Source organism: Pan troglodytes, chromosome 16, assembly GCF_028858775.2.
Source record: "Pan troglodytes isolate AG18354 chromosome 16, NHGRI_mPanTro3-v2.0_pri, whole genome shotgun sequence".
Classification (NCBI taxonomy): Eukaryota; Metazoa; Chordata; class Mammalia; order Primates; family Hominidae; genus Pan; species Pan troglodytes.
The window spans coordinates 56645233-56660201 of NC_072414.2; the positions used below are offsets into that span (position 1 = coordinate 56645233).

At 43.2% G+C, this 14969-nt stretch overlaps 1 protein-coding gene and 1 non-coding gene across 4 annotated transcripts in view; both read left to right on the forward strand.

The window, feature by feature from the left end:
• The window catches only part of ZNF609 (zinc finger protein 609), a 223990-nt gene that overhangs the window by 194931 nt on the left and 14090 nt on the right, over nucleotides 1–14969 (forward strand). For all 3 annotated transcript variants that reach the window (XM_510473.8, XM_063795114.1, XM_054667665.2), the window contains one exon: nucleotides 13329–13416. In XM_510473.8, the coding sequence (XP_510473.4) occupies nucleotides 13329–13416 (88 nt within the window). The remainder of the gene's footprint in view (nucleotides 1–13328; nucleotides 13417–14969) is intronic.
• On the forward strand, nucleotides 14251–14357 carry LOC112205808 (U6 spliceosomal RNA). Its single transcript, XR_002939890.1, has one exon. It is a non-coding gene; the product is annotated as a U6 spliceosomal RNA (small nuclear RNA).

The window sequence follows — 14969 nt, forward strand, 5'->3', positions numbered from 1 at the left end:
AGTGGCTCACGCCTGTAATCCCAGCACTTTGGGAGGCTGAGGCAGACAGATCACTTAAGGCCAGGAGCTCAAGACCAGCCTGGCCAACACGGCGAAACCCGTCTCTACTAAAAATACAAAAAATTAGCCGGGCGTGGTGATGCATGCCTGTAGTCCCAGCTACTTGGGAGGCTGAGCCAGGAGAATCACTTGAACCCAGGAGGTGGAGGGTTGCAGTGAGCCAAGATCGCACCACTGCACTGCAGCCTGAGTGACAGAGCAAGACTGCGTCTCAAAAAAAAAAAAAAATTATAAAAAATAATAGGTATTATGTATTTGCTGATTAGTTGCATAAAAGCAGTGTTTGAGGCCGTGCATGGTGGCTCACACCTGTAATCCCAGCACTTTGGGAGGCCAGGGCAGATGGATCATGAGGTCAAGAGATTGAGACCATCCTAGCCAACATGGTGAAACCCCGTCTCTACTGAAAATACAAAAATTAGCTGGGCATGGTGGTGCGTGCATGTAGTCCCAGCTACTCGGGAGGCTGAGGCAGGAGAATCATTTGAACCCCGTAGGCGGAGGTTGCAGTGAGCTGAGATCGCGCTACTGCACCCCAGCCTGGTGACAGAGGGAGACTCCGTCTCAAAAAAAGAACAGCAGCGTTTGAGGTAGATGAATCTGACAATAGTTTACCACCTGGATTGACAGAGATAAAGGGTGGAGTTAGGGAGCACAATTCAAAGACTATTGGGATAGTCTACAGGTAAGTTAATGAGGACTTAGACTCTAGTGGTTGTGGGGATGTGGAGAGGAAGACATTATTCAGAGATTTCAAAGGCAGAATGGGCAGGTCTTGGTGGCTGACTCTTGTCCCAATGCCAGAAAGTCAACTCTATTTACTTCTTTTTTTTTAGCCCTTGATCCCTCCTGGCTATGCCCAAAGTTTCCTGCTTCCTTTACAGATCATCACTTGCCTCTCCTCAGGATCCAGAATTCTCACAACTTTCAAGAATTCAAACTGGGCAAGCAAATCCCTGAAAGGCAAAACTGACTGCACTGGTAGAACTGGCTGATCCCCAGCTTTCTGTCTCCCAGCATGAAGATAGCAGCAGCTTAGTTAACTTCTCTATAAAGAGGCAGAAGGAAAACAATGCCTGGCTTTTATGCCTTATGTGTAGCAGTTCTTATACTTTTTGGTCTCAGGACCCCTTTTCATTTACCTTAAAAATTATTACTTTTTTTTTTTTGAGACGGAGTCTTGCTCTGTTTCCCAGGCTGGAGTGCAATGGCACGATCTCGGCTCACTGCAACCTCCGCCTCCCAGGTTCAAGCAATTCTCCTGTCTCAGCCTCCCGAGTAGCTGGGATTACAGGCATGCACCACCACGCCCAGCTAATTTTGTATTTTTAATAGATATGGGGTTTCCCCATGTTGATCAGATTGGTCTTGAACTCCTGATCTCAGGTGATCCACCCTCCTCAGCCTCCCAAAGTGCTGGGATTACAGGTGTGAGCCACCGCGTCCAGCCTAACTTAAAAATTATTGAAGGGCCACATACCATGGCTCACACTTATAATCCCAGCACTTTGAAAGATACACACACACACACACACACACATTATATATAATATACATATTATGTATAATATATGTTGAGGTAGATTAATCTGACAATAGCGTATATGTTGGGTGTGGTGGTGCACACCTGTGGTCCTAGCTACTTAGAAAACTGAGAGAGGAGGATCACTTGAGCTTTAGAGGTTGAGGCTTCAGTGAGCCGTAATCATACCACTACACTCCAGCCTGGATGACAAAGATCCTGTCTCAAAAAAAAAAAAGGTATTGAGGACCTCAAAGAACTTTTGTTTTTATAGATTATATCTATTGATATCTACCATTTAGGAATTAAAATTTAGAAACTCAAAGTGTGTATTATTCATAATAATGAACCTGTTACATGGTAATATAAATAGTATTTTTAATGGAAAATAACTATTTTCATATTTTTAGTAGAGACGGGCTTTCACCATGTTGGCCAGGCTAGTGTCCAACTGGCCTCAAGTGATCTGCTCACCTCAGCCTCCCAAAGTTGTGCTTTTTCGTTTCTCTCTCTAGGAGAGCCTTAAAGATCTATGTTTCATTTGTAGCCATTTCTGGGAATTCTTGGCACCTGAACTGAGATCCTCATTACCCATTGTTGTTAGAAATAACATGTTCAAAAGAGGTATAAAACGTGTTTTTAGTTTTTTAAAAGTTTTTTATTGGACATTTACCACACACACTCACACACTGCATTCAAAACTCGCTGGCAAACTATGGTCGTAGGGAGTTACCAAAAATAGTTTCTCAGACTGATTCCTTTGGTTAGTAGCTATAGAATTTTTCCCCATGGACTTTGAGTTCCAAATAACAGACCCTTAAGAGAATCATGTAATTAGTGGATGATAGAGCTACGTTAGTATTTACTCCCTGATTTCCTAGCCTAAAGTAGATTGGAAGAAGGAAGTTGGATGTAATAGAGAGGTTGGTGATAAGGGAAAGACTACTGCAGAAGGCAGACATATTAATGACGAGAAAAAGCAACTGCTGACAGCCAAAGAGGAGACCGAGAAGCAAAACACAGAAACTCAGCAGAGTAGTTTGGTCTCAATTAAAGAGGGCCATTAACCCCTAATATCTCAGGAACCTTTAAAGGGACATCTCTTTACCACACCACAGAATAATTGTGTCTAGAATAATGACCCTGAGTCATCAAGAAAATTTTAAAATACGCTCTGTATATGGGAAGTCCCCAACTTATGAATGGTTTGTGGTCCAAAGTTAATTTTCAAAACATTTTTTTGGAACGCAAAACATTTTTCTTTCTTTCTTTTTTTTTTTTTTTTTTGAGACTGAGTCTTGCTTTGTTGCCCAGGCTGGAGTGCAGTGGCATGATCTCGGCTCACTGCAACCTCTGCCTCCTGGGCTCAAGCGATTCTCCTGCCTCAGCCTCCCGAGTAGCTGGGATTACAGGTGCACGCCACCATGCCCAGCTAATTTTTGTATTTTTAGTAGAGACGGGGTTTCGCCATGTTGGCCAGGCTGGTCTTGAACTCCTGACCTCAGGTGATCTGCCCACCTCAGCCTCCCAAAATGCTGGGATTACTGGCATGAGCTGCCACACCTGGCCTCAAAACATTTTCTATAGAAATAATGAAATAATTATTTTGGGCCTTAGACAAGCTGCTTTTTTCATTTTTTTCAGTCCAATAAACAACCTTTGAATGCCTAATATTAGTAAAAGTATTTCTTTTTTATCTGGCTCTCATTTATATCTTTGTTTCAGTGAGAGTTCATTCTGAGGCCAGAGCCTGAACATAAATACAGTTCCCCTCTGGCCTCATAATCTGTTCCTCAAGGTGCAGACGGTCTATGACAGGGATTAGCAAGTAAGGGTTCGGTTACCAAATCCAGTCCCACTTCTGGTTTTTATAATACAGTTTTATTGAAACACAACTATGCCTATTTGTTTACATATTGTCTGGGGCTCTTTTTCTACTCTAAGAGTTGAGAAGTTATGACGGAGACTGTGTGGCCTGCAAAGCTTTAAATATTTACTATCTGTCCCTTACTTTAAAAGCCTGCCAATCCCCAGTCTGTGTGATCTGGTCCACCGTTGTCACTAATATGCTGTCTCTCTGACCTCATGTGTTCTCACTCTTCCCCTCATTTATTCCACTACAGCCACACTATCATCTTTGCTCTTCCGAACGTGCCATGTGCATTCCCACCACAGGGCCTTTGTACTTGCTTTTTCCGCTGCCTAAAATGTCTTCTAATTTCCACAGAGCTCGCTGTCTCACCTCTTACAGGTTTCTCTGCTTGAATGTCATCTTCTTGAGCAGGCTTTTTAAAATTGCCCTTTATAAAATAGCAGCATCACCATCCCTCACATCGTCTTCTGCTTTGTTTTTCTCCATAGCTTATCACTCTCTGGGTTTTTGTTGTTTGTTTGTTTGTTTGTTTGTTTGTTTGTTGAGACCGGGTTTCACTCCCGTCACCCAGGCTGGAGTGCAGTGGCGTGATGTGGACTCACTGCTGCAACATCCACCTCCTGGGCTCAAGTGATTCTCCTGCCTCAGTCTCCCAAGTAGCTGGGACTACAGGCGTGTGCCACCATGTCTGGCTAATTTTGGTATTTTTTGTAGAGACAGGGTTTCACCATGTTGGCCAGGCTGGTCTCGAACTCCTGGGCTCAAGCAGTCCTCCCGCCTTGGCCTCCCAAGCTGGGATTACAGGTGTGAGCCACCACGACTGGCCGCGTATCACTATCTGACATATGCTTACATGTTCCCTTATTTATTGTCTTTCTCCTCTTATCTGAATGTGAGAGCAGAGACTTGGTCAGTTTTGTGTGTTACCATGTCCCAGTACTTTAGAACAGTGTCTGGCCCAGAGTAGGTGCTCATTTGTGGAATAATAGAATGAATGAAAGCAGGTATGTGTGCTAATCTGTACTTTACCCTGGTTAGTTAGGGTGTATTTGTATCCAGTTAGGGTATAGTTGTCAACATCAATCAGGATTGAAAATTGGGATTAAAATAAGATTTAAAAGCAGCATATAGGCAAATGCTGATGTTTCCATTTGGAAACTCAATGCTACTGGAATATTCAGGTACACTTCATCTCTTCCCCTTTCTCTTTTGTTGTCTCTTATGCTGAGGGCAAGCATCTGGCCTTATTTATCCTTATTCTCTAGTACTTAGTCCAGCACATTCCATAAAGTTGGCTCTTAATAAACATTTGCTGCCAACCCAGGAGTGGACCTCAGCATTTCTTCACTGTTTTTGTAACTTCAATACTTCACAGAATGCTTGGCAAATAATAGATGCTCAATAAATATTCGTTCAAGGTAGGAATGAATTATTTGTCTACCTAGAATAGACATTCCAGGTTATCTGTTATGTAACAAATTAACCTAAAACATAGTTGTCTAAAACAATAAATATTATCTCACAGAGTTTCTGTGGCTCAGGAATTCAGGAGTAGCTTAACTGGGTGGTCTGACTCAGGGTCTCTCATGAGGTTGTAGTCAGTTGTTGACTGGGGCTGGAGGATCCTCTTCCAAGTTGCTTCACTACATGACTATTGGCAGAGGGCCTCAGTTGCTGGCCTCGTGGACTTCTCCATAGGGCTGCTTAAGTGTTCTCACAAAATGGCTGCTGTCATCCCTAAGGGAAGAAATCCCAGAGAGAAAGCAAGGAGGAATCCCCAATAATACCTTTTATCACCTTGTCTCAAAAGTCATGCACCATCACTTCTGCAAGTTGCTAAAGGCAGCTCACACTCCAGGGGATGAGAATTAGGCCCCATCTTTTTTTTTTCCTCTGTGAATTAGGCTGGAGTGCAGGGGCAACATCTCAACTCATTACAGCCTAGATCTCCCGGGCTCAAGTGATCCCCCCACATCAGCCTGCATAGTAGTTGGCACTACAGGCACATGCCAACAAGCCCAGATAATTTAAAGAATTTTTTAGAGACAGGGTCTCACTACATTGCCCAGGCTAGTTTCGAATTCCTGTGCTCAAGCAATCCTCCCACCTTGGCCTCCCAAAATGCTGAGATTACAGGCATGAGCCACCATGCTTGGCCATGAAGCATTTTTAAAACATTGAGATATTTCTACTAAAAGTAATAATTTTTTTTTTCTTGAGACAGGGTCTCTTTCTGTTGCCCAGACGGGAGTGCAGTGGCGCGATCTCGGCTCACCACAACTTCTGCCTCCCAGGCTCACGCGATTCTCTTGCCTCAGCCTCCTCAGGAGCTGGGATTACAGGCACGCGCCACTACTGCCCGGCTAATTTTTGTATTTTTAGTAAAGATGGGGTTTCACCATGTTGACCAGGCTGGTCTTGAACTCCGGACCTAAGATGATCCACCTGCCTCGGCCTCCCAAATTGCTGAGATTACAGGCATGAGCCACCATGCCTGGCTAACTAATAACTATTTTTATGTGTTTTTTTGGGAATAGGTGATACATACAGATGTATGTATTACCTATACCTGTATGTACGAGTTCAAAAGCTAAAAGGTTTTATACAGAGAAATGATAGGATATGAGAGGTTTTATTTAACAGGATCTCTCTGGTCTCTGTGTTGAGAGCAGGTCAGAAAGTGATAAAGATGGAAGCAAGTTAGGAAGCTATTGCAATAATTTAAGGAGTGCTTGGAGCAGTAGAAGTGGAGGTAATGAGAAATGATCAAAATCTGGATATATTTTGAAGGTTGAGCCAAAAAGATTTGCTGATGGTCAGGTGTGGGGACATGCATAGTAGGAGAGGAACCAAGTAAAACTCTAAGGGTTTTGACCTGAACACCTAGAAGGATGTACACATGCCATTACCTCAGATAGGGAGAATTCAGAGCAAGTTGTTTTTGTTGTTCTTGGAGGAGAGGGTTGTTAAGGAGAGGATGGGTATCAGGAGCTCAGTTTGGAACACGTTAAGTTTGAGATCTCCATTTAGACGTCCAATGGAAATGTCAAGTTTGTGATTAGATACATGAATCTGGAGTTTAGGGCAGAGGTTGGGGCTAGGGATAGAAGTTTGAGTCATCAGCTACACATGAAGTATCAGCAAAAGATGCTGAGGAATGACCAGAGAGATAGGAGGAGAACCAGGAGAGTATGGTGTCTGGAAGCCAAGTGAAGGAAGCGTTTTAAGAAGGGAATTGGTCTGAGCATGAAGGAGCTGAGCATGAAGGTACCAGATCCCTGAGAGAAAGTATGTACTAATGGAAATAGTAAAAATGAGGGGCCTAGAAAAAAAATCTCTCTCTCTCTTTCCACTATTATACTTGGATCAGCCTTGACTACACAAATGTTTTGAGGTTTTGAATTATTATCTGAAACAAAGCAGTGCTGCTTTGGGATTGAGTTTGTCTCAGCATTTCACTCCTAAGAACTGTGGGAACCTGGCCAGTGGTGGTGGCTCATGCCTGTAATCCCAGCACTTTGGGAGCCCGAGGCAGGTGGATCACCTGAGGCAGGACTTCGAGACCAGCCTGACCAACATGGTGAAACAGTATCTCTACTAATAATACAAAAATTAACGAGGTGTGGTGGTGCACACCTGTAATCCCAGCTGCTTGGGAGGCTGAGGCAGGAGTATTGCTTGAGCCTGGGAGGCAGAGGCTGGAGTGAGCCGAGATTGCACCACTGCACTCCAGCCTGGGTGACACAGTGAGTCTCTGTCTCAAAAATAATAATAATAATAACCAGGGGAACCTGACTAGTGCCTCATACATGTCATCATTTTCCCTTTACTCTGCTCCAATATTTATCACCTTGAAGAAGGGAGAATAGTGAGTACTCTAAAACTTAATAATGGGTAATTAGATTATGTCCATAAGACTTGGTAAATCTGAAAGTAAGATTCTAGAGAAACACGGAGCACTATTTATTACTGCTGTTTTTTAGCAGTATTATCCTCAAACATGCTGAGCCTTTCCTTATTTTGTGAACACTTAGGAAAAATAGTAAGTTTTCCAAGATGAAGACCAGTTTTTCTTTCTCTTCAGCCTACTTGCTTCCCTAAAGCTAGCCCCTAATAGAGAAACTTGGTCTGTTAAGTGTTATTTGCTGCTTTTCTTTCCTGTCGTCCTGTTCTCCAGCTGTCTCAACTCGGAACCTTGCAGGAAGACTATTAAACCTCATCAATGTGTGTTTCCTTTGACATTTAAACAAGCCTCCATTTTGTCTTTCCATATCATAATTTTTTCTCTTCCCTTCTCCCATTTCCAGCACCTTGTTTGACCTGTCTTCTCTTCGGCTCATTCATTATTGCTAAAGTTTGCAGATTATACCAAAGGAAGAAGCCAGATTTATAAATATGTGTTCCCACCCAGCTGTTTCAAGAATAGTAATGACATTCATCTTCTAGTTGTGTGCCTGCTCTCTGTGTACAGCTGTGCTCATCTGCCCTTATAAATGAGATGCCTATCTCTAAGTCTTACCTTCTCTATAAATGGACTCTGTTCCTATTAAATTGATTATGCAGTAATCAGAGCAGGCCATCTTTTGGGGGAGACATCCACTTGAAATCACTTTGCTAATAGCTAGAGAGAATTTAGCCTAATTACTTCTTTAGGAGATATGCCATTTCCCTTAAGATGCCAGGGCACTGCAAAGGGATAGGATTCCTATGCTTTTCCCCTCTGGATGACCCCCTGCAATCCTGTATGTGTATGTGTCTTTTATCTAAGGTGAAGGTAACAGGATATTCTAAGAAAATTGTGTGAAAACAATCAGAATCCATTAGAGATAGCTGTGTCAGGCCTTAGAGTCTGAAAGATCTGACCACTAATAGTGAACCCTTGAGTAAATGATTTATCCTTTCTGGTGTATCATTTCCTCCTTTGCAAAGTAGCCTTAACGATCCTTATATGACAGGATTTTTGGCACCCACTTATGGCCTGCCTTCCTCAAAAAGTGATTTAAGACCAGGTGCCGTGGCTCATGCCTGTAATCCCAGCTCTTTAGGAAACCAAGGCAGGAGGATCACTTGAGACCAGGAGTTTGAAACCAGCCTGGGCAACATAGTGAGACTCTGTCTCTATTTTTAAACAAACAGAAAAAATTATAAAAAGTAAACAAATAGGCCGGGCCCAGTGGCGCATGCCTGTAATCCCAGCACTTTGGAAGGCCGAGGCAGGCAGATCACCTGAGGTCAGGAGTTTGAGACCAGCCTCAACTTGGAGAAACCCCGTATCTACTAAAAATATAAAATTAGCTGGGCGTGGTGGTACATGCCTGTAATCCCAGCTACTCGGGAGGCTGAGGCAGGAGAATTGCTTGAACCTGGGAGGCGGAGGTTGCGATGACCCAAGATCACGCCATTGCACTCCAGTCTAGGCAACAAGAGCAAAACTCCATCTCAAAAATAAAAATAAAAATTAAAAATTAAATTAAAAAATAAATAAACAAATGCCAGCTACTCAGGAGGCTGAGGCAGGAGAATCGCTTGAACCCAGGAGGCGGAGGTTGCAGTGAGTAGAGATTGCGCCACTGCACTCCACCCTGGGCAACAGAGCAAGACTTCGTCTCAAAAAAAAACACACACACACACACAAATAAAAATAAAAGTGATTGGCCTAGTGACTACTGTAATCTCAGCACTTTGGGAGGCCAAGTTGGGTGGATCGCTTGGGGCCAGGAGTTCAAAACCAGCCTGGCCAACATGGTATAACCCTGTCTTTACTAAAAACACAAAAATCAGCCATGCATGGTTGCACACGCCTGTAATCCCAGCTACTTGGGAGGCTGAGGCACAAGAATTGCTTGAACCTGGGAGGCGGAGGTTGCAGTGAGCCAAGATTGCACCACTGCACTCTAGCTTGGACAACAGAGTGAGACTCTGTCTAAAATAAAAATAATTAAATAAAAATAAAAGTGATTTAAGGCTGTAAATATTCAATAAGATAATATGAAAACATCTAGCACATAATAGTTTTATTTTTCTTTTTTACTTTATTGTATTTATTTATTTTTTGAGATGAAGCCTTGCTCTGTCGCCGAGGCTGGAGTGCAGTAGCACAATCTCAGCTCACTGCAACACCTCCTTGAACACCTCCTGGGTTCAAGCAGTTCTCTTGCCACAGCCTCCTGAGTAGCTGGGACTACAGGCACCCACCACCACGCCCAGCTAATTTTTGTATTTTTAGTAGAGATGGGGTTTCACCATCTTGGCCAGGCTGGCTGGTCTTGGACCCTTGACCTCAAGTGATCACTCGCCTTGGCATCCCAAAGTGCTGGGATTACAGGCATGAGCCACCGCACCCGGCTTAATCCTATATTTTTAAAAATCTAAGATTTGGGCCAGGCGCGGTGGCTCATGCCTGTAATCCCAGCACTTTGGGGAGGCCGAGGCGGGCGGATCATGAGATCAGGAGATCGAGACCATCCTGGCTAACATGGTAAACCCCGTCTCTACTAAAAAATACAACAAAAATTAGCCGGGTGTGGTGATGTGCGCCTCTAGTCCCAGCTACTCGGGGGGGCTGAGGCAGGAAAATGGCGTGAACCTGGGAGACGGAGCTTGTAGTGAGCCGAGATTCGTGCCACTGCACTTCAGCCTGGGCGACAGAGCGAGACTCTGTCTCAAAAAAACAAAACAAACAAAAAAACCCTGAGATTTGTAGAAGCCAAGTGACTTGTTCAAGGTTACACTATAACAAAGCCAGGATTTGCACTGAGGTTTTCTAACTCCATGTCCAGTGATTTTTAGACAACATTGTATGTCAAAGAATAAATGAATATAAGTGAGTTACTAGAGATACGTCCTAGAAGTGCCAAATCAAAAAGTATTTTATTAGTGGGTGGCCGTAGACAAACAAAAGCTAATTCCAGATCCCCCAGATTTATTGTCTTGATATATTCCATAGAAAATGTGCCTTGGAGCTGGGTGTGGTGGCTAACACCTGTAATCCCAACACTTTGGGAGTCTGAGGTGGGCAGATCACCTGAGATCGGGAGTTCGAGACCGGCCTGACCAACATGGTGAAACCCTGTCTCTACTTAAAAAAAATACAAAATTAGCCTGGGCATGGTGGCACCTGCCGTAATCCCAGCTACTCAGGAGGCTGAGGCAGGAGAATCACTTGAACCCAGGAGGTGGAGGTTGCAGTGAGCTGAGATCAGGCCATTGCACTTCAGCCTGGGCAACAAGAGTGAAACTCTGTCTCAAAAAAAAAGAAAAAAGAAAAAGAAACAGAGATGCAAGTCACTAAGTGGGGCTGAATCTGTGGACTGGCTGACTTCCAGATCTGGGAACAAAGAGTAGTCGTGAGAGGTGATTTCAGAGGAGTAAATAGATACTAAAAATGCTCATAGACAAGAATGTGAGGCCAGGAGAGTGAGATGCTAACCCCCAACCAGCCTTATGAAAGGAGGCTTAAAATAAGTTAATTGTTGAATGGAGGAGGGAAGCTTTAAGGAGTTAGGAAGGACTGTGTCAAGCTGCCTCCTGATTCATTATTAGAATAGAAGTGTGATATCCTAAATTTCACTGTGGCATAGGCCATTTGAAGACCTGTTGTACTGAGTCCCTAGGGGACCAGAAGAAAGAAATTTGCAAAGTGATGAGACAGAGAAAGGGGAAAAAGTAATAACAAAGACATTCCACTCAATATGAGGCTGCAAACCAAAATGTTAATGATAGAAATCTAATGTTAAGAAAGATAACCAATAAAAACCAGGACTTCCACTTCAGAGAAGATGGAGTAGTCAGATTTTTCCCTATTCCTCCCCTAAATACAACTAAAAACTCTGGAAATTATTTATAAAACAAATACAGCAAGACTGAAACATGGAAGAAAGAAGGCAGACCAGCCATGGGTCACAAGACCTTAGAAACAACATGGTGATGAGTTCCCTGGGTTTTCTTTTTGTCTCTAATATCCCAGACATGGCGCTAAAACTGAATATTATATTTAATGGTAAAAGACTGAATGGAGCCAAGTGTGGTGGCTCACACCTATAATCCCAGCACTTTGGAAAGCCAAGGCAGATGGATTGCTTGAACTCAGGAGTTCAAGACCAGCCTGGGCAAAATGGTCTTGACAAGAGGATAGCTTGAGCCCGAGTTTGAGCCCAATCTGGGCAACATAACAAGACATTGTCTCTAAAAGAATTAAAATGCCAGCCAGGTGCGGTGGCTCATGCCTGTAATCCCAGCACTTTGGGAGGTTGAGGCAGGCGGATCACATGAGGTCGGGAGATTGAGACCAGCCTGACCAACATGGAGAAACTCTGTCTCTACTAAAAATACAAAATTAGCTGGGGGTGGTGGTGCATGCCTATAATCCTAGCTACTTGGGAGGCTGAGGCGGAGAATTGCTTGAACCCAGGAGGCGGAGGTTGCAGTGAGTGGAGATCACACCATTGTACTCCAGCCTGGGCAACAAGAGCGAAACTCCGTCTCAAAAAAAAAAAAAAAAAAGGAATTAAAGTGCCCAAAAAAAACCCTATATAAAACATAATTTTTCTTTTATCAGATTGGCAAAGAACAAAATGAGAACATCATGTTGCCAAAGGAAAAGGGCAAGAGGTATTCATGGGCTACTATAAATGGGTATATGAATGAGTACGTCCTCTTTGAGGCAGTTTGGAGGTGGTTTGGCCGTATTTGTGAGAACTCCAAATACAAGTGCACTGTGATTAATGGTTTTACTTACAGGAATTCATCTTACAGACATATTTGTGTAGGTAAAATGAAGCATTTGTACAAGATTATTCATTGCAGTTTATTTGTAATAGCAGAAGATTGAAACAACCTAAATGTCCGTTCAAATGCTGCCATTGAAAAGAATGAAGTAGCTCTCTGTCTACACATACGGAATGATCCAAAATATTTGGGTACATGAAAAAAGCAGTGTGCAGAACACTGTGTGTATATTGCTATCATTTAAGGAAGAATATATGAAGATATTTGCATATATACATATAAAATATCTGTGGAAGACTTTTGGATGTTTCCACGTAGGGGAACTGGAAGACTGAAGAACAGTTATGGAAGGGACACTTCATTTTATATTAGGGTTTGTTGGGGATTTTTTTTTTGGTCGGGGCATGGGGATTACCTTTTGAATTTTGGAGTAAGGCTACATTACCTAGTCAAAAGCTTTATTTTTTTATTTTTTATTTTTTTTTTGAGACGGAGTCTCACTCTGTCACCCATGCTGGAGTGCAGTGGCGCAATCTTGGCTCACTGCAAACTCCACCTCCTGGGTTCAAGTGATTCTCCTGCCTCACTCTCTTGAGTAGCTGGGATTACAGGCATGCACCACTATGCCCAGCTAATTTTTGTAATTTTATTAGAGACAGGTTTTCCCCATGTTGGTCAGGCTGATCTTGAGCTCCTGGCTGCAAGTGATCTGCCTGCCTTAGTCTCCCAAAGTACTGGGATTACAGGTGTGAGCCACCACTCCCGGCCAAAAAAAATTTTTTTTAATTATCCAGGTGTGGTGACATGCTCTTGTGATCCCAGCTACTTGGGAGACTGAGGTGGGACGATCGCTTGAGGCTGTACTCCAGCCTGGGCAACAGAGCAAAACCCCATCTCCAAAAATAAAAATAAAATGTGTCTTGACAAAACCATGAAGTCTTTACAACTGTTACCCATCCTAAGGGACCTCAGTAGCATTGTAGGCAATTCCTATGAAACTATTCTGGCCCAATCCTATTTGTCCCATTGGTACCCAGAGTACCTCCTAAACCCTCTTATAGAAGTCTGAGTGCTGATCAAAAGAATACTATTCTCAGTGGCAAATGGGGTGTGTCTTGTCTATATCTATGTGCTCTTATTTTCCAGGGATGTTGGTGGTAAATGTAACGTGGAGGAACAAGACATATGTAGGTACACTCCTTGACTGCACACGACATGATTGGGCACCCCCAAGGTAAGCACTTACAGCTATTTAGGTTATATTATTCTGAACCACACTAATTGGTGATCCCTTATACTTTTATCCTGCTAGAGTTGTACATCCAGCTTTTAAAGGACATGATGGTGTAGATACCAGGGAAAGCACTGTATTTATCTGACATTCAAGAAGACTGAATGGCCAGGCGCGGTGGCTCACGCCTGTAATCCCAGCACTTTGGGAGGCTGAGGCAGGCGGATCACCTGAGGTCAGGAGTTCCAGACTAGCCTGACCAACATGGAGAAACCCCGTGTCTACTAAAAATAAAAAATTAGCCGGGCATGGTGGTGCATGCCTGTAATCCCAGCTGCTCGAGAGGGTGAGGCAGGAGAATCGCTTGAACCCAGGAGGCAGAGGTTGTGGTGAGCCAAGATCACACCATTGCACTCCAGCCTGGGCAACAAAACGTGAAACTCCATCTCAAAAAAAAAAAAAAAAAAAAAAAGAAGATGAATTGTGTATTAAAGTGTTCGGGGGGCCGGGTACGGTGGCTCACGCCTGTAATCCTAGCACTTTGGGAGGCCAAGGCGGGTGGATCATGAGGTCAGGAGATCGAGACCATCCTGGCTAACACAGTGAAACCCCATCTCTACTAAAAATACAAAAAAATTAGCCGGGCGTGGTGGCGAGCGTTTGTAGTCCCAGCTACTCGGGAGGCTGAGGCAGGAGAATGGCGTGAACCCGGGAGGCGGAGCTTGCAGGGAGCCGAGATCGCGCCACTGCACTCCAGCCTGGGGGACAGAGCAAGACTCCGTCTCAAAAAAAAAAAAAAAAAAAAAATTAATTAAAAAAAAATAAAGTGTTCAGGGGGTGCTCACTTCAGTGGTACATATACTAAAATTGGACCAATACAGAGAAGATTAGCATGGCCCCTGCACAAGGGTGACATGCAGATTCGTTAAGTGTTTTATATTTTTAAAATTAGGAAAAAAAAGTGAAGTGTTGAGGGGATGCACTTTGACTGGAATTATTAAAGTCACCTTGAGACCAAAGCTATAACATCTAACCATGGGTGAGCAAACATTCATTGATGATAGCTATTTCTCAGAAATTTGAACTCAAGAACACTTTTAGTTTTATAAACTCTACTAGAACATACGGGTTTCACAAGGACCTTTTCATGTTGCAATTTGACCTTTAGATGGATATTTCAATCAATGGCCCCTTATAGCTTTTTCCTAATATTAGTACTCAGTTCGTCAGGGTTTGGGAAATCCAGGCGTTGAGGGTAACTTGCAACTAACATACAGGTAGCATCCTAGGAGCTTACCAATTAATGCAATTCCCATGCAGTCACAAGTTTCTTTGTTGGATCATATTCATTGAAAATGGTAGTTATTATCTGAACAGTTCTTTTAGGAAAAGTATCTTAAACCTTCATCTGCCCATTGTTCCCATGAAACAAAGATGGGCAGAAATGTCCCAAGGAAAAGTATTTTAAAGTTCTTGATTCCATACCACTTTCTTATTCTCAGATGTGATTATTGTCTACCGAGGGCTATTTATGCCTCTTAATTTTCAGAGATGCT